Genomic DNA, 22,340 nt, shown 5'->3' with positions numbered 1-22,340 from the left:
AAGACTTGACAGATCAAGGTAGGAAAACCCCTTTCTTGCCCCAAAACGACCGGACCCTCTCTCCCTGTTGACCCTGTACAGATTTTTCAGGATTCTGGCCAAATTCCAGCCCAGAGTGTTTGGAAACCAGTTCCCCACTCTCCCCACCCCCAGAACCCATCCAGAGACCTGCTCAGACTCCTGGTGCTGGGGGGCCCACCTCCTGCCTGCCTTGGGGTGTTAGGTCCCTTTCCCTAAGAGGGGACAGATGCCTGCTGGATTGTGCAGAGCCCTTGGACCCCTCTTTGTCCTGCTAACCACTGTGTAAAAGTTTCAGGTTCCTTTGACCTTTCCGTTTTGCTTGGTTACACTGCGGCTGTCCCATTGACCCACATCCCCTGGCCTGTTTGCGGGGTAACTGCTCAGCCCCTGCCTGCCTGTGGCCTTTCTCTCCCTGGCAGAACTTTCCATTCTTTCTTTTCTCCCCCTCTATTCCTCCCTGCCTCTCTCTCTCTCTCTCTCTCTCCCTCTTTCACTCTTTTAACATGGTTTTCCTAAAAAGTTTTTTAATCAATCAAATTTGAGGCAGAAAATAGGTTTTGTCACGCCTGGTCCCGGGGTGGTGTGGCTCTCACTCAGGCTCCTGACAGCTCCTCAATGCAGGAAGGAGGCCAAACAGAATATTTCTCGGGGAAAGTGCCCGTTTCCATGACACTGCCCCTTGTCTGTGCTGCCCCCCTCCTCAAGCTGCCGGCTGACATGGCCTCAGCTCCTGTGAAAGGGCCGTGGAGAGGGTGTGTGTGAGGATGGGGGCGGGGGCAGGGGACGCATTGGGGGGGGGGTAGATGGGGGCCGACAGCTGCCCCGAGCCGCCATGGCCTGAGAGGGTTGGGGAAGCAGGTAGGGGCGGCAGGGGCCGAGGAGCCTGGCCTGGGGCTGCATAATCAGCAGAGCCTCATACATATGGTGCTGGGGAGCTGTGGGGGAGACACTGCGAAGCCAAGTCCGGGATAGTCGGTGGCTCCAGCCAGAGGGGACTACAGCTGGGTGAGGCCTCCTCAGGTCCCGGCGTGCTGGGCACGGCAGCTTCCTCACACTTCCCTCTGCCCCTTCCCTCCTCGCCTTGCCTGTCCCTCCGTCTCCTCACCGGAGGCAGCCCCCCTCCATAGCTCTGGCCTCCATCCAGCCCGCCTTCCACCCTAGGACTCCTTGGGCCCCGAGGAGCCTCTAGTGTCCCCCCCCCACCCCGCTACCGCCCCCGCCCCAGAGCTCCCCGCTGGCCCGCAGGGGTCTCCCCTCTCCTTCCCATTTCCCTCTCCCCCTTCCCCTCTCAGATGTCCACCTTCTCCCTCTCTTCCACTCTCCTCACTCGCTTTTATAATTAATGATTAGTTTTAATTGGTTTGCTTAGGCAGCCTGACAGCAAATTAACAGAAGCCAGCCCAGGGCTGCCAGGCTCGGGGAGAGACCACCGCACTCCTGCACTGGCCGGGGGTGAGGGCAGGCCAGGCGGAGCGGGGGGGGGGTGCCGTGGGCCGGCCGGCCGGGCTCCAGGAGCACCGCGCTCACAGCCAGGGCCGGGCCGCACCGGGCGCACAGTGGCCAATGGGGAGAAGGCAATGGACTCTTGGCACACGAGGCACATAACTGGCAACTTTCTCTGGGCACTTCTGTTCTTCTCCTCCTCCTCACACCCCTCTCGTGTTCTCATTCACAGATGGTGTCGTCCACATCTGCGGAATGAGGGCCAGGTATAAAGGGAGGCCAGGGGCCCTGCCTTCAGACTGGGGTGGGGCTGGCTTGAGTGGGCTCCCCCCCGATCCTCACTCGGGCCACGGGCCAGTGGGGTTAGCGGCTTGACACCTCTGGGGCCAGGCTTCTGCTTTTTCACATGGACAGGAGGGATCCAGTCTTCCGGCTGTTGGTCTGGTTAACTCAGCTGCCTGCCTCCCTCTGGAAGCTCCAGGACCTGGTTCTGTATCTGATTTCCCGGGCACCTCGACCCAGAACGCAACCTTTCGGTCCTCAGTTTTCCGGTTGGAGTACTTAAGAGAAAGACCATCGGATGGGTGGATGGGCCAGAGGGGCAGTGGCGGACAGCTGGCCAGAGGAGCAGTGCGCGGACAGCTGGCAGAGAAGAGACGCATGGGCCATGATCCCTGAGCACGCGTTACTTTTCTTTCTCGGTCAAACCTCGAGCTTCCTGCTCTACTCTGTGTTTTCGCACACTGTGTCTTTTCCCTGGCCTTGTAGAAGCCCTTCCTGAGCCCCAGCGCTCTTCTGATCCTCTGCGGGGCCCTGAGGGTGCCTGGCCACTAGCTCACACAGGCCAGACCAGACATCAGGGACAGTGGGGGTGCAGAGAGAGACAGGAGGAGATGCCTGGGAGCAAGGGGGGGTAGGGGGGAGGAAGAAAACAGAGAAGTTGAACTTCTCAAGCTCCCCCTGGGGTTCCAAAACGCACCCAGCCGCCCCACTGCTCCTGTCTGCCAGGCCACCTGCCCCAGGGCCTGTGAGAGGCGCCACCTCAGGTTGGGGCTCCACGGGCAGCATCCCTGCCCCTCCCCCTTCCTCCTCCCCACCCCCCCGACTCCCCCCCCCCACCCCCCCCCCGGGCCAACTCCCGCAAAGTTTCCTGTGATTGTTGTGTGCGATCGGATCTGCAAGTTGCTCTCTAAGCTTCTTGTCACATTTTGACTTAATGAAGTGCAACTGCTGAGGGATTTGGGTTCAGAGCTCCGGCCTCCCTCGCTGCCTTGTTGTCAGAAAACAGGGGTGGTTGGGGACGGCAACACCGTGCTGCAAGTCGTTATCATTCCGGTCAGTCTGTTTAACACAAAATTAAACAAAGAACTAATTAGTGCCTCATGAATTAATAAATGCACAGTTGCAGGGGAGGATGGGAGGGGAGAAAAAGGTGGTGGAAGGGAGATACTGGAGTTACGGGGTTGGGGGGCTTTGGGGGTTCAAGGGAGGCTGGCCAGGGCACCCGGAGAGATCTCAGGCAGCAAGTGTGGGATGGACGCGCGGCCGGGTTCTGACAGCCAGGTCTGCCCAGAGTCTCTCAGCCGAGGCCCAGCTCTCCAGCCCCCGCCCTGCGGCCCCGCCCTGCTCGGCCTCTGTGTGCCCCAGCTCCCTTCTCTGGCCTCTTGCTCTTTCCACTCTCCTACCTCAGAGCCCTCCCTTCCTCTCTACTGCCCCCTATCTCAGTGGACCCCCGGCCTCTCACCCTCTGTGTCGGGTGGGCCTAGGAGGCACCCCTGGGGGCGGGGGGCAGCCTTCCCAACAGCCCAGCGTGCCCCAGAGCCCTGTGCCTGCCAGGGTGGGTTCTGCCTGGGTAGGCCCCTCTGCCCAGGCAGCTCAGCCAAGGCCACGAAAGCTGGCAGAAGACCCAGCCCTCCTTAGGAGGACTTGTCAAGTACAATTAGCATTATCTGTCTAAATATGTCCTGGGAAAGAGAGGGCAGGCAGCAGGACTGGGTGGCATTCCGGGAGCCCTGTACAAGGTCACCTCACCTCTTGCAATCCCCCCAATCTGATTTGGGGATTACACAGCCTAAGGAAATTGGTGTTATTCCTCTTGCATCATTGATAAGCCACAAGTGAGGGAGTGGGGAGGAAAAAACGTAATAAACAGAAAAGTCTTCCCGAGTAGGGGTAGGGTTCTGAGGCCTCAGGGCCGGAGGGTGGAGGTGGGAGTCGGGGTGGGGACTAAGGGCTCCTTGGGTTTTTTATCCACATCAGGAGTCTGTCTTCCCAAACTCAACTCCGGGCAGGAGGGTCTGAGCCTGGCAAGCTGGGCTGAGTTATATGTTGGCTAAAGATCCTCTCCGTTGTTGGACCATGTCCCTTTCCTTACATGGGCCCCTAACGTGGGCCCCCGGCGTGGGTGGGTTCGTCTCCTTGGTAGGACCTCAAGGTAGAAGGTACTGTCCTAGTCTGTTCCTGGGAGGTGAGGCTTCTGGGTGATGTGGCCCCTGGTCCATCTTTGCCCTCTGTCTCTCACTTCCAAGTAGTGAACAGCTTGCCTTGTGGCGTTTTTATTCCCAGGGGCTGGGGAAGAGAGTGAAGGCATGGGTGCTGCTGTGCTCTGCCGTCCCAGGCCCCTCAGTTTACCACTGCACCCCGCTCCCCGGCCACCAACAGACTTCTATCTCTGTCTCCGCAGACAGGTGTGCAGTAGGGTGTGACTGTTCCCTCTTTGGTTAGGGGTGTGTCCTGAGGGCCCTATTTCCCCTGGCATCAGCTCCCACTGCTTTCTGAACTTTTTCAAATTTTGGTTGGAATATACTTAAATGATCCAAAATCCATTTTTGACCCCCTTTGCCAGTCCTGGAATATCAGCCCCTTGGCCCGTCGTGTCAGGGAGTCCTTGGGCACACAGCAGGATGGAGGGCACGCACTAGGCAGTTGCAGGCATCCTGCCTTCAAAGACTAACCGGCCTTTTTTTCTCTCCCTCCCCAGGATGAAGTGACGCCCCTACTGTTAAAGAGGAGCCTCTAGGACCCGCTGCGAGGTAAGGCCGAGACCCTCCCCCGATATGCTGTCCTGTCTCCTGCACCGGAGAGCTGGTGCTGGAGTCACTCAGGGCCGGGTCCTGTCCTGTGGAGTACCCAAGGGGGACTGGGAAGATGGAGACAGGATCGGAGCCACACTGCCCATTTGAACCTGGCCAGAAACAATAGCCCTGTAGGAACGTGTCAGATTGGCTTGTAGGCTGGAAATGGGCCAGGGGCTCCTGGTTAGTGGACTGTGGGCATGGAATGTGTTCGAGGTGGTGTGGGGCAGAGGCCTCCCTGGTGCCTGGGTTCGGTCACCCGTCGGTGCCAGCCCCGGTTCTGCACAGCACCGTCTGCCCACTGTGGCAGCCTCTGCTGGCTACCTCTGGAAGCTCTGCTTCTAGCTCTTGGGGAGCCTCATGGACTTGAAAGCCCTAGAACTCCAGCCCTGCCTCTCTCCTTGAAGCTGCAGGTCCCCGGTGGCCTCCTCCCCTCTCCGTGAGTGGCTGGTAGGGAGGAAGCCGTAGATCCTGAGCCCAGATCTTGCTGCTGACCTGCCCTTCCCAGACCCGGGGGCTTCCCCCGTCTGGCTGGGCCTTCACAGGCTGTCTCAGTCGTCCCCCCCCCCCCCCTCGCCAGTGGCTCGAGGAACCTCGGGGGCCACCGGGCCTCGGCCCCAGGCAGCGCGGTGTCAGAGGTGACCGGTGGAACGCCAGTGTTATGTAAATAGCGGGACCCGCCCGGCGGGCGAGCTGGCTGGCTGCAGCCATCCATCATCCTGGCTTGGTGGGGCGGGGGACAGACAGGGCACCGTGCGCCTGGCTCCAAACCTGTTTGTTTTCCCTTTGTCTCCCGCATTTCGGGCCTGGCTGTGACCGGCTCCGGGTTTTGTCCTGCTGGCCCCCTCCCCCGGGAGGATGGGGGGAAGGGAGGAGATTCGTGCGGCTCCCACCGCGGCATCCCTTTCGGACTTCAAAGGCTCCCCCAGCATTGTCTGTGCCTGCGGGCAGTGGCCCTGAAAACGTGATCAGAGGCGGCCGGTGTAGGGCAGGCCCGGCCCGCGCCCTGCGCTCTCGCTGGGGCCCGGAGATTCCTCCCTTTGCCGCCAGCTCCACCCTGGTTACAGCCGTACTCCCCGGGCCTCTCTCCTCGCCTTCCTCCCCCTGGCGTCCCCTCTGGCCAGGCTGGCCCTCCGCTGCCCACTCCCATCCCCTCTTTGCCGTAGCGCAATGCCTCTCTTGTGGTGTCGAGACTCCTAGAATGTAGAGAGCTCCAAGTCACCACCGCCTGCCCCTGCGTATCATCCATGAGGATCCGAAGCCAAGTGAAGGGCTTCTGGGCAGGCTGGGTGCCAGACCCGTTTCGGGGACATGGGGTTCCCCCTGTCAGCACCTGTTCTTTCTCTTCTTTTAATCTATCCTCTGCTGATCATGAGAGCCTGACTTCCACCTGAGGCCTCTGCCCAGCCCTTCCCTCCACTCTAGGCAAGGTCCAGATCAGATACTCCTGTCCCCAAGCAGCGGGACAGCATCCTGGATCTTGAAAATCAGCCCTAGGTGCTTCTATTCTCTGGAGGCCCACTGCCTGTATTTGTAAATAAAGTTTTATTGGTGCGTAGCCACACCCACTCATTTGCATATGGGCGTGGCTGCAGCTTACTGTACAGTGGCAGAGCTGAGCAGCTACAACAGAGAACATTTGGCCCCCAAAGCGTAAATACTTTCTAAGCCTTTATGAAAAAAGATTGCTGTCTCTTGACCTCTGCTCTTTTTTTTTTTTTTAACTGGCAAAATATACCTAAAGTGAAAATTACCACCGTAACCATTTTTAAGTGTAGCGTCTCCTGGCGTTAAGTCCATAGCATTGCCTGTCACCCGCCGTGTGCTCTTGTCTTCCATGGGATTGCTCCAGGGGGTTCCAGCAGTGGTGTGGGAGCCCATCCTGGGGGCTGCGGGCTACTTGGCAGACCTGGTCTGCTAGGGGCTGCCCCCCCTGTCTCTGCCCTCCTCAGGGCCTTGTCCTCTGCTCAGTCCTACCCACCTACAAGTCCAGGTTTGCCTTTCCTTTGACAGCCACCATTTCCTGAGAGCTTGGCATCCTATTCCAGGAGCCCAGCGTAGTCTTCTGCCTTCACTAAGCTCTCACGTCCAGTTTCCTCTTCTGTAAAGTGAGCAGAATAGCTACTTTTTTTTTTTTTTTAGATTTGTATATTTATTTGAGAGAGTGTGCCTGTGGTGGGGGGGAGGGGCAGAGGGAGAAGGAGAGGGAGAGAACCTCAGGCAGACTCCGCACTCAGCGCAGAGCCTGATGTGGGACGCTAACAGGATGGCCTGAACTGAAATCGAAACTCAGATGCTTAACCCATGGAGCCACCCAGGCGCCCCCCAAAACAACTACTTTTGCAGACAAAATTAGGGGGATGAGTGAGTTCACGTGGCCAAAGGTGTTTGGCCTGGGCCTGACCGGTAGCAAGAGCTCACATTCCCTCCTTCCCCCGTAGCTTTTCACCTCCCAGAGCCCTCGCCATCCCCAGGCAGGTTCTCAGGGGTTCCCCGCCCCTGCCCAAGGACTTATGGGGCTGACTTCTTGGGGAAGATGAGTCTCCTCACTCCAGTGGGTGCCCTGGAAAGAAAAGCCCCGCGGTGGCAGGCTGAGTGGCGTTGGGGTTCCCAGGTCAGTGTGGGGTCCTGTGTGCCCTCCCCTGCAGGGTCCTCTGCTGCGGCAGGCTCTGGGAAACCACACACGTTTTCTGAGCACCTGACTTTCTCTCTGTAAAAGGGCCCCGCACCATGTTCTTTGCTTCCCAGGCTGTTGCAAGGAGGAACTAGGTACTCAGGGGAGAGCCGTGAAGGTTGTGTTCATGGGTGCTGCTGGGAGTGAAGCAGGCCAAGGGGAGAGTCTGCATTTGAACCTGGGCCCATTCTGGGGAAGGTGGCAACTAGGCCATAGCTCCACTTGAGAAGGCCCTGGAAGTTGTGTGGTGGGCCCTTGTTGCGTACGGGAACAGGGACCAAGGCAGCTCTGACACGTTACTGGTGCTGTGAGCTGATCTGGGAGCCTGGCTCCAAGCCCTAGGGGAGCCGCTGATGGAGAGGGGGCCGGGGCGGGGGGAGAGAAGGTGAAGCTGGGCGGCAGTCGGAGGTTTGAGGCCAGAGCTTGTCCACTGGCTGCCCACTCTTGCTGCTTCTGCCGCCGGCTCTCTTACTGCCGTCTTTTCTTGGGCTCCCGGCCTTTTGTCCTTCCCTTTCCCCCTGCCAGCATCCCGCTGGTTTCTCTCCCTCTTGGCCTTCCCACCACCCATACCGTCACCCCCAACTCCACAGCGCCCGCAAGCACGCGCGCTCTCTCTCTCTCTCTCCTTTTCATCTACTCCGAAGGCTTTACTTTACTTCCTTGTCACCCTAATTGATTGCATTAACCTTTCAGCGTATTGGATTCCTCGGCATCGTGCAGAGAGCCCTGCGCAATATGCTTATAATCTGAGCCATAATGGACAGTTTACAGTCAACAAGCTCCTTCTCCCTTCTCTGCCATTGGCCCCGTGACATCTCTCTTGCCCCGGCCACCATGGCCACTTCCCCCGTGGGCAGGGGTGGGGCGGCGGAATGAGGCTGGGTGGAAGCTGACACAGCCTGGCTCCCCCCACCCCCCAGGGATCTCCCAGTACCTCCCCTCCTCCTGGCTCTGCCCTGCTGTCCCTCTCCTCCTCCTCGGAACCTCCCAGCCCAGGTCCTTCCCCTGGCCTCTGGTCTTGGAGAATCCTCTCGGCTTGGCTCTCCGCTCCCGGGACTCTGACTAATGAGTGGCTGACAGGACCCTTTTGGATTTGGGGAATAAGGGAATCGCCTGGTTCCACCAGAGGGTTTTCAGATCAAACTGGCGCTCCTTCGCTTGTCTCGGGGGCTTTGGGGAAAGATACTGGTGACCACTTCGGGAGGCCGAGAGAGGGGATGCAGGCAGCGGAGCAGTAAGCCAGGGAGAAGCTTCTGCAAGGCAGGCAGAAGCCTAATGGAGGACCTGGCATGGGGGAGGCAGAGGAAAACGAAAGCTGGCTTCTCAGGTTAGTAAAAACGGGCTCCCTCATGGGTTGCCGGGCGGGCACCTCCTCATCCAGCAATCAGGCAAACGAGCCAGTCCATGCCAGCTGCCCGGTCCTGGGAGCTCGGTGAGCCCCGGCCTTGAAGGTCCTGGCTGGGGCTCCCAGCCCTCAGACCCAAAGCCCGGTCAGCCGAATCTTCATTCACAATAGGATGGATGCCGGCTTGAATACATTAGTGTCAGGCCGGAGGAGCAGGACAGAAGCTCCCCTTAGCCCTGGTGCTACTTCCTCTCTCCCGCACTGTTTCCCCCCTACTCCCCGCCCCCACTCTCTGCCCATCATCTTCTTCTGAGCACCCCCTCCTGCTGTCACTCCATCACTCGGAAGGGCAGGCTTTGGCAACAGGGGGCCGGACTAGATCCTTCCCACCCTCTCCCAGGGATTTTGGGGGTGGGCAGAGGGCACAGCAGGGAGAAGCCAAGCAGCGAATTAAAGTTTGGTGATTGTCAGTGTCAGGAGAAGCTAAATAACCCTGTAACTAGTATGAAGGTGAATTCACGGTCTGCTGCACATGGAAAATATGAGTGCTCTGTGAGACGAGGAAAGTGAGCGGCAGAGTCTGCCTGCCACGGTGGGCAGCCTCCTCTCCAGGGACCTGGGCAGAGAGGCAGGAGGAGTGCCATGCCCTCTCCCATCCCTGCCAGGGAACAGCCACCCGGGACCCCATCCACGCAGGGGCGGGTGGCTCAGCTTGCTCAACGACCTGCTGGACCAGTGCTGGGGACCCAGGTAGATGTCTGTTGGCACCCAGCCCAGGGCCCGGGATGCCAGCCCATCCGGCCAGGTCCGTGTTCATCTCTGCTCACCAGTCCTTTCTGAGTGCTTACTCTGTGCCAGGCTACATGCTGTGCCCTCTACCACTCTGTGCAGTGCTATTGTTCTCCCCCCCCCCCATTTCATTCCCACTTTGTTATAATCCACTTCTCTGAGCTGTAATTTACATGCCAAGTGTACAATTCAGTGGTTTTTTAGTATATTCCCAATATCGTGTGATCACCATCACTATCTAATTTTAGAATATTTCCATCACTCCAGAAAGAAACCCCATACTCATTAGCAGTCACTCCACATTCCTCCTTGACCCCCAGCCCGAGGCAGTCACTAATTATTCCCTTTGATGCTGAGAAAATGGAGGCTCAGAGAGGGTCAGTGATTTGGTCAAGGTGGCACAGCCAGGGAGTGAGGGAGCGGGAGTGTGAACCCAGGTAGTGGGTTCCTCCAGAGTCAGCGCTCCTTGAGGGACTGTCTGCCCATGTCCTGGCTGCCCCGGCCACCCCACCCCCTCTCCCCCGCCACACGTTTCTAACAGCCCAGGCTCAGGCGTGTACAAGCACCATGCAAACACGTAGGCCCAGGCAGCAACACGCATCTCTCTCCCTAGGTACCCTTGCGAGCCCATACAGAAAAATCTCACCCGCAGAAGGACGGCCAACGTCCCCTCCTCTAGCACCTTCTCTTCCCCAGCCCAGCTCCTGGAAGGGAGGGTTGGCACAGGATCCAAGGGCAACAGGGGAGCTGGAGTGGCCAGTGAGACCTCGGTTGTTTCAGAGTTTTAAAAGGAGAAATCTCCACATCTCCTGTAGCTGATTGTTGTAACTAAAATCCAATGCCAACACAACATTCCAGAACAGGTCCCGCCCGGGTTGGGGCCACAGGCTGGGCCGTGTGGTGCCCACAGGGGAACTGGAGAAGCTCAGCACCACATCACACTTACTCTCTTTCTGTCCAACTCTCGCTCTCTCCTTTGCTCCTGTCCTGTCCTCCCCCCGCCTCTTTCTTCTTTACACCCCCGCTGTCCCCACCCCCAAAGCTGCAAAAAGAATTTTTTTTTTTTTTTTTTTTTTTGGTGGCCATACTCTTGACTTGCAAAATTTGGACATTAATCTGAAACTCATCCTGCCTCTGATAAGAGATGAATACAGGAGGAGACACAAAGGAAAGGCAGACCAGAGAATGAGTCTGTTGGATTTGGTTTGGGGTTTTTTCCTCCTTCTCCTCTCTCCCTCCAAAGCGGAGGATCCGGCCCGGCCAGTTTGGATATTTATTAAGAAAAAGCCAAAGATAATTAACTTTTTTGTTTTTGTTTTGTTTGCGGGTGCCTCCCCTGCTGGCACTCCTGACTGCCTGGCAAATTAAAGCTTCTCCCTGCTCCCAGGGCGCTGGGCTGCTGGCAACTCGGCTGTTGGCTGCCCAGGAACCGCCCGGCCCCTCGGCTGCTGCCCGGCCCCTCGGCTGCCGCCCCAGCCACCCACCTCGGGGGTCAGACCTAGGGTCACTCTATGCCGCCACCGATGCCACGTCCCCAGGCTCTCCTGACTTCTAGAGCACCCTTTAGAGCTGGGTAAGTGGGGGAGAGAGAGGAGGGCTACTGTTGGGGTTATGGCCACCACTTCCCTAAAAGGAGAAGCGAGGGCTACCCCTGGGCTGGGGCATAAGCCCCTTGGCCGGCTCGCGGCTGTCCGCTTTCCAGAAGAGGGCGAGGAGAACAGAATGAGCTGCAGTGGAAGAGAGGCCAGGCTGGGGCCAGGCCCACCCCCAGCTCTCCTAGGAGGCTGGTACACTGCCAGGACCTATGGGCCTTGGGTATTCTTCAGAGGAGACTCAGGGCCACGGAGCCATCCCGCCATCACTGTCTACCCTCAACACCGGCCTCATCCCACTCCCACCTCTGCCCCAGCCCAGGCTATCCGGGGGCCCCGCAACGTGGTGAGGGTACCCTGTGCTGCCGCTGGCCTGCCGCCCTAGAACATGCAGAGCCCCGAGGCCAAGCCCCAACCTGAGCCTGAGCCCTGTCCGTGGGCCAAGAAGGTGGCAGTTCTAGACTGTCTCCGTGGGGGGACAGAGTAGAGAGTATCTCGGGAGACGGGACAGCCAGCGAGGAAGGTAGGTCCTCCCTAGGGGCCAGCCAAGCCAAAGCTTAGAGTTGGAGGTGTGGTTTGTCCCTCTGCTAAATGAATATGCCTCAGCCCCTCCCCGGGCAGAGACCTCTCCTCCATGCCCCTGGCTGCAACCCCAAGTGGGCAAGTAGGCAGCAATATGAGGTCCCTCTGGGTGGGGAGCCTGCCTTGGAGCTGGGTACAGAAAGGAGGGCATTCTTTTTCAAGGATTTTGCTGGCCCTTTTTTTTTTCTCTGAAATATAAGGATGTGCAATTTTTTTGGTTTCAATTTAGCATTGGAGAATTTTATAATTTAGTAATTAAAATCTCTGATAGGCTTTAGAAATTGCGGCTAATTGAATTTAATGGGAAGATGATTTTCAATTTTATTTGATTACCGGGACCCCTGGCATCGGTATTTATGGGAAAAAAATGGGAAATGTGCTGTGTGGGCTAAGATGGCATAATTGAATTAGGGATAATCGGATTTCTCCGTCATGAATTTCACTATAATTTTCCTATAATTTTCCATTAGATATCTAGTTTACAAATATTCACAAAGAAATGAAGCTCTTTCGGAATGGAGATTGCTGGCTAACAGGATTACGGGGCCGAGCGCGCGGCTGTGCCAGCCCCATACATGGGCCATAATGCGATCCCTGTATTTGCCTTATACTTAGCCTAAGCCTGGCCTCGGCCCCTCACTCCGCCGCCCACTCCCCTACTCCTCTCTGCATCCCTGTGTGCCCCCTGCCCGGACACCCACCCATCCCTGGCCCATGGCCTCTTGCGGCCTGGCGGACCGTCCCGTGCCCGTGCCACAATGTTTCCTGCCCACACTTTGCTCACTCGACGCTCTCCCCGAACCCTCCCTCCGTCAGCCTGAGCAGTGCGCTCACACGCAAACACACGGACTCCATCGCAGGTGCGAACATGCTTGTTCACATGCACACACAGCCCTTTGGCCAAGGCTTCCGTGCCCTGGCCCAGTCGCCTCGGAGGGAACCAGTTTATTGGGATCCTGGGGTGGGGTGCAGGAACAAAAGGAGCTTTGTTCAAGTTTATGTGAAAGTTACAAATTCAGAATGAGAGCAGATAAAGCCTGAGATACCTGGTGTGTAAACAGGCTGGTGAGTGAGAAGGCCCCGGGCTCGGGAGGGATAGAGAATGAGTGGGCACGCTCTGGGGGTGTGAGGGGACTGGGAGCCAAGCGTGGAAGCCATCCTGGGGAGAGCTGACAGTTTTCCCTGGACTCGTGTGAGGGGCCCGGTGGCTGGGATTTCCCGTGCGCAGCTCCGCATCTTCTCTTGGGGACGGGATGGAGTGCGTGAGGAGGAGCTGGGGCCTCGAGACCGGGAGGAATTGAGGCATTAGGCTTTCCGTGACCTGAGTCCTGGGCACAAATGTCCTCACTGTGGCCTGGCCTTAGGGTCTAAGAGGTGTCCCCTCATCGGGGTCCTCAAGGCAAAAATGGGCCATAGCCTCAGAGATGGCAGAGCTCTGGGCCTCTCCCCTTCCTACAAGCACACACCCGAAGAGAAAGAAAGAGGGAGAAGTCTGGGGACCCCTCCATTATGCAGCCTCTGACTCATACCTCATGACCTCGATGCCTCAGCCTTCTTCTCAGACTTTCTTAAATCATAACACACCAAGATGGCCTCATTCTCTGGGCCTCTCTGGCCTGTCCTCTGCTCTCGGGCGAGGCCTCTTAAGCCTGTAGTGGCTGATTGCGCCTGTCGCCTTGGCAGAACAGAGGCTCTTCGGGCCGCCCACACCCCCCTCCACCACTGTGCCTGACGGGTGCCTCCAGCTTTTGTCCATCAGAGGCCCCAAAGTCGCTGCACAGCCAACCCTCTTGGCCTTGTCTAGGTAACTGGAAGTTACGCCCTCCCATGCCCCGACCACCAGCAGCAGAAGCCCAGAAAGATACTTAGACACAGCCAGGAGGTCATGTGGGTCACATATGCAGGGGGCCTCCATTACGTGCGTCATCAAATAAACCCAGAAATCACCCCTCCACTCCTCTGTGACTCTTACTCTGCCTCACCCCAGCTGCCCAGGACTGGGGTTTGGGACTGAGTGTCTGTTGTTAAAACCCAAAGCTGTAAGCCTTGCTTTGGAGAGTCGTGGGTGAGAGCAGCCAGAGGCCTGTGTATACTCTGGAGTAGTCCTGGACACGGAGATGTGCTCCCTGAGATCCTGCGTGGGGAGCAGAGCTCACGGTCTTCTGTGAGTGATTGCCCTATACCAATGCTTGTCCTGGTCTCCAGGTAGCTTAAGGCTTGGTTATTCAGGGTTTTAAGGACGGGGGACTGCCAGCAAAGTGTCTGGGCCTCTCTAGCTACTTTTCCTACATAGGAACAGGGCAGGCGTGAAGGGTGGAGGGTTGCATGTGGCAACCAGGAAAGGTGCTTGCCAAGAAGGCATCAGGGAAGGCAGTCAAATAGGGAAGAGATGCTAACTCCCTGTGAAGCCATTTGGAACAAAAAAAAAAAAAAAAAAAAAAAACCAAGGAGAAAGTGGGAGAACAACTAGATTGGTTAGTCCCTGATTTTTTTGCCCCAAGCTTTCCCTGGGCTTCTCCTTTTGCAAAATAGAAATATTGCAACAATAGGCCAGTGCCATTTTGCTGAATGCTGCCCAAAGACCAGAGAAAACCCAGGGTCTAGTCCCTTGCCCTAATTGGAGGCAGTGTGGCCTTTCCTAAAACAGGAGGAGAGGAAGGTGGCAGCGTGGAGACACAAGGGACAAAGAGCTTGTGACAGTGAGATCTAGGTACTGTACTAGCAACGCTGCCCAGGTTCTGCCCAGGTTCTTGCTCACCGGACTGCCTCCTTCCTGAGCCCGCCCCGCCTCTCCCCACCACGACCATTGGGTAACTTGGATCACTAAAATTTAAGGAATTTCAACGTATCTGGCCCTAGCAGGGATGTCTGGGCACAGAGAGACCCACCAAAGTACTTTCTCTGAGGAAAAAGGAGGAGGGCCAAAGAGAGCACAGGAACCCTTGTCCAGAGATGAGATGGCAGACAGGAAATGCGGCCATTGCCCGAGGGGCAGGTGGCAGGAGGCTGGGTCCTTGGTTCAAGGGTGCCTTTCCCCTCCATGCCAAGGTTCTTAATGAGGCAAGAGGGTGGAAGGGAAGCCCAGCTGATGGCATGGATCTGTGGTGGGAGCTTGACTGCAGGCTGCCTAGCGGAGTGAGGTACTGGCTGCCCCTCGGGGCCCCATAGCAGGGCTGGGGGGCCGAATTCGGGCAGAGGAGGAGGAGAAAGACCCCGGGCCAAGAGCAGGGATGTTTAGGCGGCCTGGGTCGGCTCGGTAGGCGCGGCATCAGCGCCCGTTTCAAGGCACAGCCAAGCCCAAGTGGTGGAAGCTAGGGGTCCTGGCTCTCCGTGGAAGCTGCTGCAGGTGGCAGGCAGAGCTGCGCAGGGCCAAAGCGCGTGTCCTGTCCCCCTTCCCGCCCCCCACCCCGCCAGGCCCACCTCCCGGTAGCCTCCTTGCGACTAAAGAGCCCGGCCACCACCCCCACCATGACAGTCGGGTATGAAGGGAAGCACAAGCCCTGGTACCGCCTCACCCAGAGCCCACAGGGCGCGCGAGATGGAGCACGGGAGCGCGCGACCGAGCAGGCGCGACCCCGAGGCGCTCACACCTGCGTCCGCCCTCGCGGAAAAGTTTGCGCGGCCGCGCGCCCCGCGAGCCTTGGGCCGGCCGGCACCCGGAGCGAGTCCGCGCGCGGCCGCCGTCGAGGGGCGCGCGCGGGGCCGGGACCCGGGCGCGTTCGGGAGCGAGCGAGCTCGCGGGCCCGCCGTTGTCCGGCCAGAGTTGGCTCGGGGACGCGAGTGCCGCTCGCCTCGCCCCTGCTGCCCGGGTCCGCGCGCTGAGTCCCCGCCTCCCTCCTTCCGAAGTCTAAGGTTTGGGGAATCACTGAGCCAATGAGGCGGGCCGCCCGAGCGGGTGTGCGGAGCCGCGCGCGAGCGCGCACGCGGCGGGGGCGCGCGTGCGGCGCGGCCGGCGGGCGGGCGAGCGCGCGCCCATTCACTCCAGCACCGCGGCGGGCGGGCGGGCGCGCGCGCGGGCGGGCCGAGCTCTGCTCTTTCACCTGCCGGGGCGGCGCGGCTCGGCCCGGAGGAGGCGGCGCCGCGGCCGCCCTGCCAATCACCTCGGCGCCTGGCAGCGCCCCCGGCCGCTCCCGCCCGCCCGCTCCCTCCTGCCAAACTGTTACCCTGAGTGTTACCGTCAGGAGCAATGACATCAGGGCTTTAAAACAACTTGTTATTCGGGGAGTAATCAGTTGCAATTAGGCATTAATTAAGTATTATGAAAGTTGATTATTTAAGTGAATTCGGCTTTCGACTCTCCGACTATGGTGAGTACGGCAGTGGGGCGGGGGAGGGCAGGGGGCGCCGCCGCGGGGCTCGACCCCGGCGCGGGCGGGGGGCGCGGGCGGGGCCGGGCCGGGCGCGGGCGGGGGGGCCCCCCTCGGCCTCTCGGGCAGCTCGGGCCCCCCGACCCGGGCCGCGTCTATAAATAGTTTCTCTTTTAGTTTAATAAACTCGAGAGCCGAGAGGAGCTGCTCCGAGTGTGCAATGCCGGAGCGTGAGAGCGACGGGGGAGGGAGGGAGGGAGAAACTTTCGCTCTCCCTCCCGGGTCCCCCTGTCACTGCCGGCCGGGTCCCGGGGACTCGTCCGGCCCTCGCTGGGGGCTGCGGCGAGCGGAGGGGGGCGGGAGAGGGGCGGCGGGGGCCGCTGCGCGAGACTAAACAGATGTTTTTTTCTTTCCCCTTCTGTTTTTGGCGTTCCTCGAAGAGTTTGGGACCAAAGAGAGGAGAATGGATCTTGGTACAGGTACCGGCGGTGGGAACGAGGGGAGGCTCTTTCACTTTTCTTTCGGTTCTTTTACGGAAGTTAGTATTTTTAGCCCAATGCAGTAGCAGCTGAGCAGGGGTGGGGGCTGGCCTGGAGAGGGTCCGGCGCCCGCTGCGCTTCTCGCTCGCCCTGGTTTCTGGATTGCGAGGCTTCGGATGATATTATTGTTATTATTTGTTACTTGCTTAGTGACTGTGACTAATTTGATGCTTGTCATTATGAAAGAACAGAGGGGAGAGGGAGCTGGGGGGCACCCAAAGAGAGGATTTAGGGGTTTTTTGTGGGGGTTTTTTGTTCTCCGTGTTTTTTGAATGGCTCCGTGTTTAGTGTGTGGTGTGTTTTTCTTTTTCTCCTGCAAAGATTGTGTGTCAGGCTGTGGGGTGTGTGTTTTTATTTTTTTAGTGGGGGGTGGTTTAGTTTTTGAAAGCAGCGTCCTGTTGGGAAAGGTGGTTAGTCTGGTTTCGGGGCGACTGTCTCAAGGTAAAGGAATTTAATTTATTTGGGACAAGGCTGTGTCGGATGATCAAGCTGCTTATTATGGCTAATGAGTATTTTTCACCTGAGAATCCGTGGGATGAGGCGGCTGTTATCAGTTCAAAGTGAGGGGCCCAGGACTCTCTCCCATCCCCCTTTTGAGCTCCCCCCAGGGGATACACCAGGCAAACTACTAAATGTGGTCTCTGGGTTTGGGGGGCGCCTAGTATGGCACCTAGGCTAGGGTTCCAGATAGCATGATGCTGGCCTGGAGCCATTTATCCTGATATGTTGGTGTTTTTACTGGTTTTAATCTAATTTTTTTCAATATTTTGCTTCTCCTCCCATCTGGGGCTCCTGAGGGGGCACCTGAGGCCAGAGTGAGGTCTACCATAGGCTCTCAATTAGCCCTCTTTGTTGAAACCACACTGTGACCAGGACCCTCGGATCCTAGCCTGGGAAAAGCCACCGTCGTCGTCTTAAACGTTTTTGAAAGAAGTCCGTAAGAAACAGGCTTATCATTCATTGAGGCTGATCTCTGAACCCTTGTGTCTCATTTATAGAAGGAGAGGTGGCAGTTGGGTTGCTGTTTATAATGGGCTCAAGTTCATGGCATTGCCCCTTGGGACCCATGAGCTGACATTTGACCTTCTGAGGTCAAAGGGGAGTAGGCAGAGAGAACAGGAAGGAGGCAGCACTGTGGGGCCCAGGGTGGGTGACAAGGTGGTCAGCTTTGGGAAGTGGGTGTGTATTTTGTGGGGAGGGAGATGGCTCAGAGTTTTGTGGCAGTGTCCAACCAGGTGTGATCTCGGGTAATCGGATGTGGAGGGCCTCAGGACCTCTGCGCCCAGGGAAGGTGTAACACCCCCTGCTGGGCAAATCAGTGAAGGTGTCTAAGGCCAGTGCTGCCACCCTGCCCCTCCCTGGCCTCCACGCCCCAGAGAGGCAGTCCACCCCCACTCTAATCAGGTGCCTCATCACCTCCTTCCCTCGGGCCCCACCCCCTTTCTTCAGAAAAAGGGCCCCCACCCAACCAGCCAAGAAGCAGTCCTTACAGACGGGCCTCTGCTTGTGGGCGGGCACAGTGGACCTGGGCATTACTCAGCTGGAAGGTGGACCCTCCCCATCTTCCTCCCTCTAACTTGGCTGCCAACTAGAGCGGGCGTCCATCCTCCTGCCGTTACGCCAAACAGTGCCTCCCAGTCTGCTGTGGGCGCACGACTCCGAAGCCCTTCTGGAAGGTGTCCCGGACTGGAGAGAGAGCCTCCCGAGCCTGCGTGTGCAGAACCTCTTACAGCATCTCTCCTGGGCCTTAGGGAGACTGACTTCTCCCAGCACTCCAGGGATAGGCTCTGGAAACTTTTCCTAGAACCTGGGAAGAGCCACTGAGATGGACTGCTACGTTCTCTAGTTGGAGCAGGGCTAGCCCAGCAGGACCCAGACCTGTACTCTGGCCACTCAGTGAGGGGAGGTTTGGGTGTCAGAGTTCTGACTGCTTCCTGGAGGAGTCATCTGGTGAGACTATCTCAGCCTTTTCTTTGAATTTGGAAGTTTTGCTTAATTTCAGAACTTCAGAAGAAAAGCATTTTTTTCTCTCTTCACAAAAAAAGGGAAGCAGGTGAGAACTCTGAGATCCCCCTCAGAGCCCATCTCTGGCTTGACTCCGTGCTCACCTTCCCTCAAGATCTGGAAGGTACTTCTGGACCCAGCCAGGGCCTGGAGTTTCAATACTGGCCAGGGTTCATTGCTGGGACTGTGAGGGGCTCTCTTCTTTGGGGGGACCCTGGACAGCTTCCACCGAGAGCTTCTCTAGCACAGGACAAGACTGGAGGCACAAGCTCCAAAGAGGTTGCTGACACCAGGGACCCTACAAGCATTGGATTACGGGTTAACATCCTGTCCTGCCTCGGACAGGTCCAGGTCCCGAAGCATTCCGTTCAGAAGCCATTCAGTGGTGGCAGAACCTAGGCTTCTCAGGAGGGGACAGCAGGACCTCAGGACCCTTAGAGGCCATGTGGACCCCTGTTCCCCCACCATAGTTCAGCCATAGTTCAATCTGGACGTCTTTAGCAATAAAAAATGCCGATGTCGTCCTAATTCACCAGGCCCCGAGATGACAGCAAATTTACATTTTTTAATTAAACTAGCAGCCAGTTTTTATGAGAGGGGGTTGGGTTATGCAAATCAAATGGTTGTGTACGGAAGATTAGGAGAGTTTGGGAATAAATTCCACAAATGCTAATAAAAAAAAAGGAAAGGGAAAGAGGAGGGAGGGAGGAGAGAGAGGAAGAGGGGAGGACATAGTTCCATTAGGCCCTTTTAGAGTGATTTCCCTGGGGGAGGGAGCCGGGCAGGGGAGGGGAGGGGGGAGGGAGCTTTCAGACACAGGTAAATCCATCCTGCAGTTGGGAAGCTCCCCAGGGTTAGGTCCCACTAGGCTGATGACTTGGCCCAACAAAACTGGAGGCCGGGGCACAAGGGCCGCGAAGCAACAGTGAAGCTTTGGGAAGGACCTTGCCCTTGATTCTCAGGGTCTGCTTGTAACTGCCCTCACTCTGCCCAGGGAGAGCATGAGAAGAAGAGGAGAGGCTGTCCAGGGCTAGAGCTGTATGTCAGGATCCAAGCTAGGCCCTGCCAGATCAAGGGCCAAAGAGGCAAGAGACTGAGTTCAAGAGGACGGCCACAGATGGAGGGCCAGAGAGGGGTGGCTCTGTCCACTTGGTAGCCTTGGGTCAAGGTGAGGTCAGTGGGAGGAATCGGGGCTCCTCGCTGAGCCAGGCCTGCTTCTTTTTCCCTCAGATAAGCTCTGCTGGAACTCTGGGCCAGGACACCCCTACCCCAACCCAACCCCCACCATTGCTTCCCAGCCCCAGCCTCAGCGGTGGAGGAAGCCGGAGCAGGTTGTCCTCAATTTTCCTTCCTCAAGCCTTTCCTTGGCCAGATACACCCACTCGACCAGTCTAAGCTGGGGCCAGTCCCTGCAGTCAGGCTGTGCACCGGTTCTGCCAGTCTGCCGCGAGGGGTAGGTGCCATCTTGGCAGGAAGGAGCCGTCAGAGCCAAGGACAGAGTGGGCTGACTCGGAAGTAGTGAGTTTCCTGGTACCATTCAAACAGAGGCTGGCTGTGACGTGTGCGGGGACTGGAGCATCAGATGACCTTTAAGGTCTCTGGCTCTCCAGTTCCCAGCTGGATCTTACTGGGAAGCTTCAGTGGGGGCAGTTCATGGCGCGGTGGGGGGGGGGGGGAGCAAGGGGGTGGTTGAGGGGATGAGGTGAGAAGCACATGGTTTGGGCCTTCTCTTTGGAAGAAGGCATTTGAGACCCGGGGCTCTGGACTGCCAGGAGGCCCTCGCACCAACCCCGGTCCTGGCTGTGAGACATCAGAGCAGAACACAGGATAAAAGCGCTGGCGTAACCATTCTTGCAACACGAGGCAGAGGCAGCAAGGGCAGATAGATCTGGAAGGATCCCTAGAAGGGCCCCACCCTGGGCCGTTTATTCCTGTAGGGACCAGCCAGGAGAACCCATTAACTCTCCTCTCCGACAAGGGCACTGTGGCCACTTAGCCAGACCGCCTTGCCGCCTCGCCATCGCTGCCACTGTCCGCCCATCCCCCACGGCCAGGGAATCTGGCTGAGTTGCAGCTTGGGTTTTTATGATGGAAAAATAAAATAAATGGAGACACCTTTGGAGGGCTGAGTCACGCAGCAGCATCTCCTCATTAAAGCTGCTGCCCCTGGCTCAAGTCCCTGGGCTGGGGATCGGGTGGGGCCCGGGAAGATTCTGGGCGCCAGCTTCTCCACCTGGACCCTGCCAGGTTAGGGGTGCGCCTGTCCCCCCATCAGCTTTCTCCGGCAGCCCAGCCATGCTTAGAGGGGTCAGGCCGTTTCTCCTCCCAACCCTCAACCCGGGGCCCTCAGCCTTGTCCTCTACCACGGCCCTCTCCGAGCTGGTTTTTAAACCTTGACCACCCTGGTGGGGGACGCATCTCCTTCTCATCTTTGGGGTTGGGGAGGGCAGTGGTGGAGGAAGTTGCTCTCTAGTATTTCCAGCCTGTGGGTCCCCCAAGGCAAGCAGCAGCTGTCCCAGGGTCCCTGGACCAGGGTACAGCCGGAGGAAGGAGGAGAAGGCTGGCCATCCCAGGGGGCAGAGGACGGCCTTCATCCCTTGGACCCCGATTGGTCCAGCATTCACCTTCTGGCTGCCCAAAGGCATCCTCGGGGGGCATCCTCATGCCCTGCATTCATCAGCTCATAGTGCCCCTGTCTGGAGGAGACCCCATGCAGGTGGTGAGGCTGGCGATTCAGAACGTGTTAGGGAGAACCTGGTAGAGTTGCCACAGCAGTGAAGCTGCCTGGTCCTTCCCTGTGTTCCAGGAGCCGTCCGGTGGAGGGAGACAGGTGTGTCCATCTGCCACCAGGGGCAGAGGAGCACAGGGCGGAGAGCCCCAGGAGCTCTGTGAAGGAGCCACCTTTGAACTTGATAAAGGATGGGAAGTAGCGGGACAGAGGAGATAGGTGGCGGGATGTTCCCCGCACCCCCAGCACCTTCTGGACTTCACACGACTTTGCTTCCCTTGCCTTCTAGTCCCTGGCCACCCAGCCCCTCACCCCCAGCAGAACTCCTGCTTCCCATCGTGCAACCGCAGCCTTCTGCCCTTTAGCTCCAGGCCGCCCAGCTCCCTAAAGGCAGGCCCTCCTGCCTACTTCGTCCCTCCTCCTGACAGCCTCGTACCCAGTTGGCCCTGGAAAGACCTAGCAGATAAGAGGCTGGCTGGAGGCCTGCATCTCTGAGGATCTGATTAGACCCACGGCAGGGGTGTGTCCAGGTGGCACTCAGACTTCTGGACCCCGGCCCCCAGAAGGTCAAGCAAAGTGCTTGCTTCTGCTACTCCTGCTTCTAATGGCCACCATTAGAGTTAGCTCTGTGTTGACACCCCCTCCCAGCACTCGGTCTGGGGCTGGTCTCGCGCCTTCCCACTGTTAGTGCTGGTGGAATTGATTGATGGATGTACCTCTTTGCCAAGTGCCTCCCGGCTTCTTAGTGGGGGCAGAAGGAGGCAGGCAGGAAACATTGGCCGGTTCCCCTGGGACCTGGGTTTTAGCTCCTTGAGAGCTTTCTCTAGCCTGGTTTACAGGAAGGAGTGGGGCTGGGATTAAGGATGACACGAAGGGGGTCCAAGGGTAAAGATAGGCATTGTATGGTTAGGTGGGGGCCTCCATTAGCTGCTCACCATGACTCTGGCTTGGGCCTGGGAGGGTCCTCAGTGCCTGCAGCCTGCCACCCTGTGAGGGGCAAGCAGGCAGTGACTGATGTGCGGTCTGGGACTCCACCGCCCCCCCTGCCCACCTCCATCTCCCCCCAAGCAGACCTCACAGCAGCATGTCCATCCTCTGCAGGTCTTGGTCCCAGGACCTCCCAGGTCCCAGGAGCCCTGCAACTAGGTGGACCCTGTGCCATAAAGAGGGCCCAGCCTGCATTGCCGAGACCTCGGACCTCTGTCCCCCGGCGTGGCGTTGGGGCCCCTCCTGAGCTGGCTG

At 58.2% G+C, this 22,340-nt stretch overlaps 1 protein-coding gene across 4 annotated transcripts in view; it reads left to right on the top strand.

The window, feature by feature from the left end:
* The window catches only part of CASZ1 (castor zinc finger 1), a 145,201-nt gene that overhangs the window by 75,908 nt on the left and 46,953 nt on the right, over positions 1-22,340 (top strand). For 2 of the 4 annotated variants that reach the window (XM_045063734.1, XM_045063737.1), the window contains exons 1-2: positions 15,604-15,827; positions 16,268-16,306. In XM_045063734.1, the coding sequence (XP_044919669.1) occupies positions 15,779-15,827; positions 16,268-16,306 (88 nt within the window). In that variant the 5' untranslated portion in view covers positions 15,604-15,778. Of the gene's footprint in view, positions 1-4,444; positions 4,497-15,602; positions 15,828-16,267; positions 16,307-22,340 lie in introns of those variants that run through there. The other 2 variants (XM_045063736.1, XM_045063735.1) reach the window with 2 other exon arrangements.

Source organism: Mustela putorius, unplaced genomic scaffold (assembly GCF_011764305.1).
Source record: "Mustela putorius furo isolate JIRA1106 unplaced genomic scaffold, ASM1176430v1.1 tig00003853_pilon_pilon_pilon, whole genome shotgun sequence".
NCBI lineage: Eukaryota > Metazoa > Chordata > Mammalia > Carnivora > Mustelidae > Mustela > Mustela putorius.
This window is presented reverse-complemented; position numbering and strand designations above follow the sequence as displayed.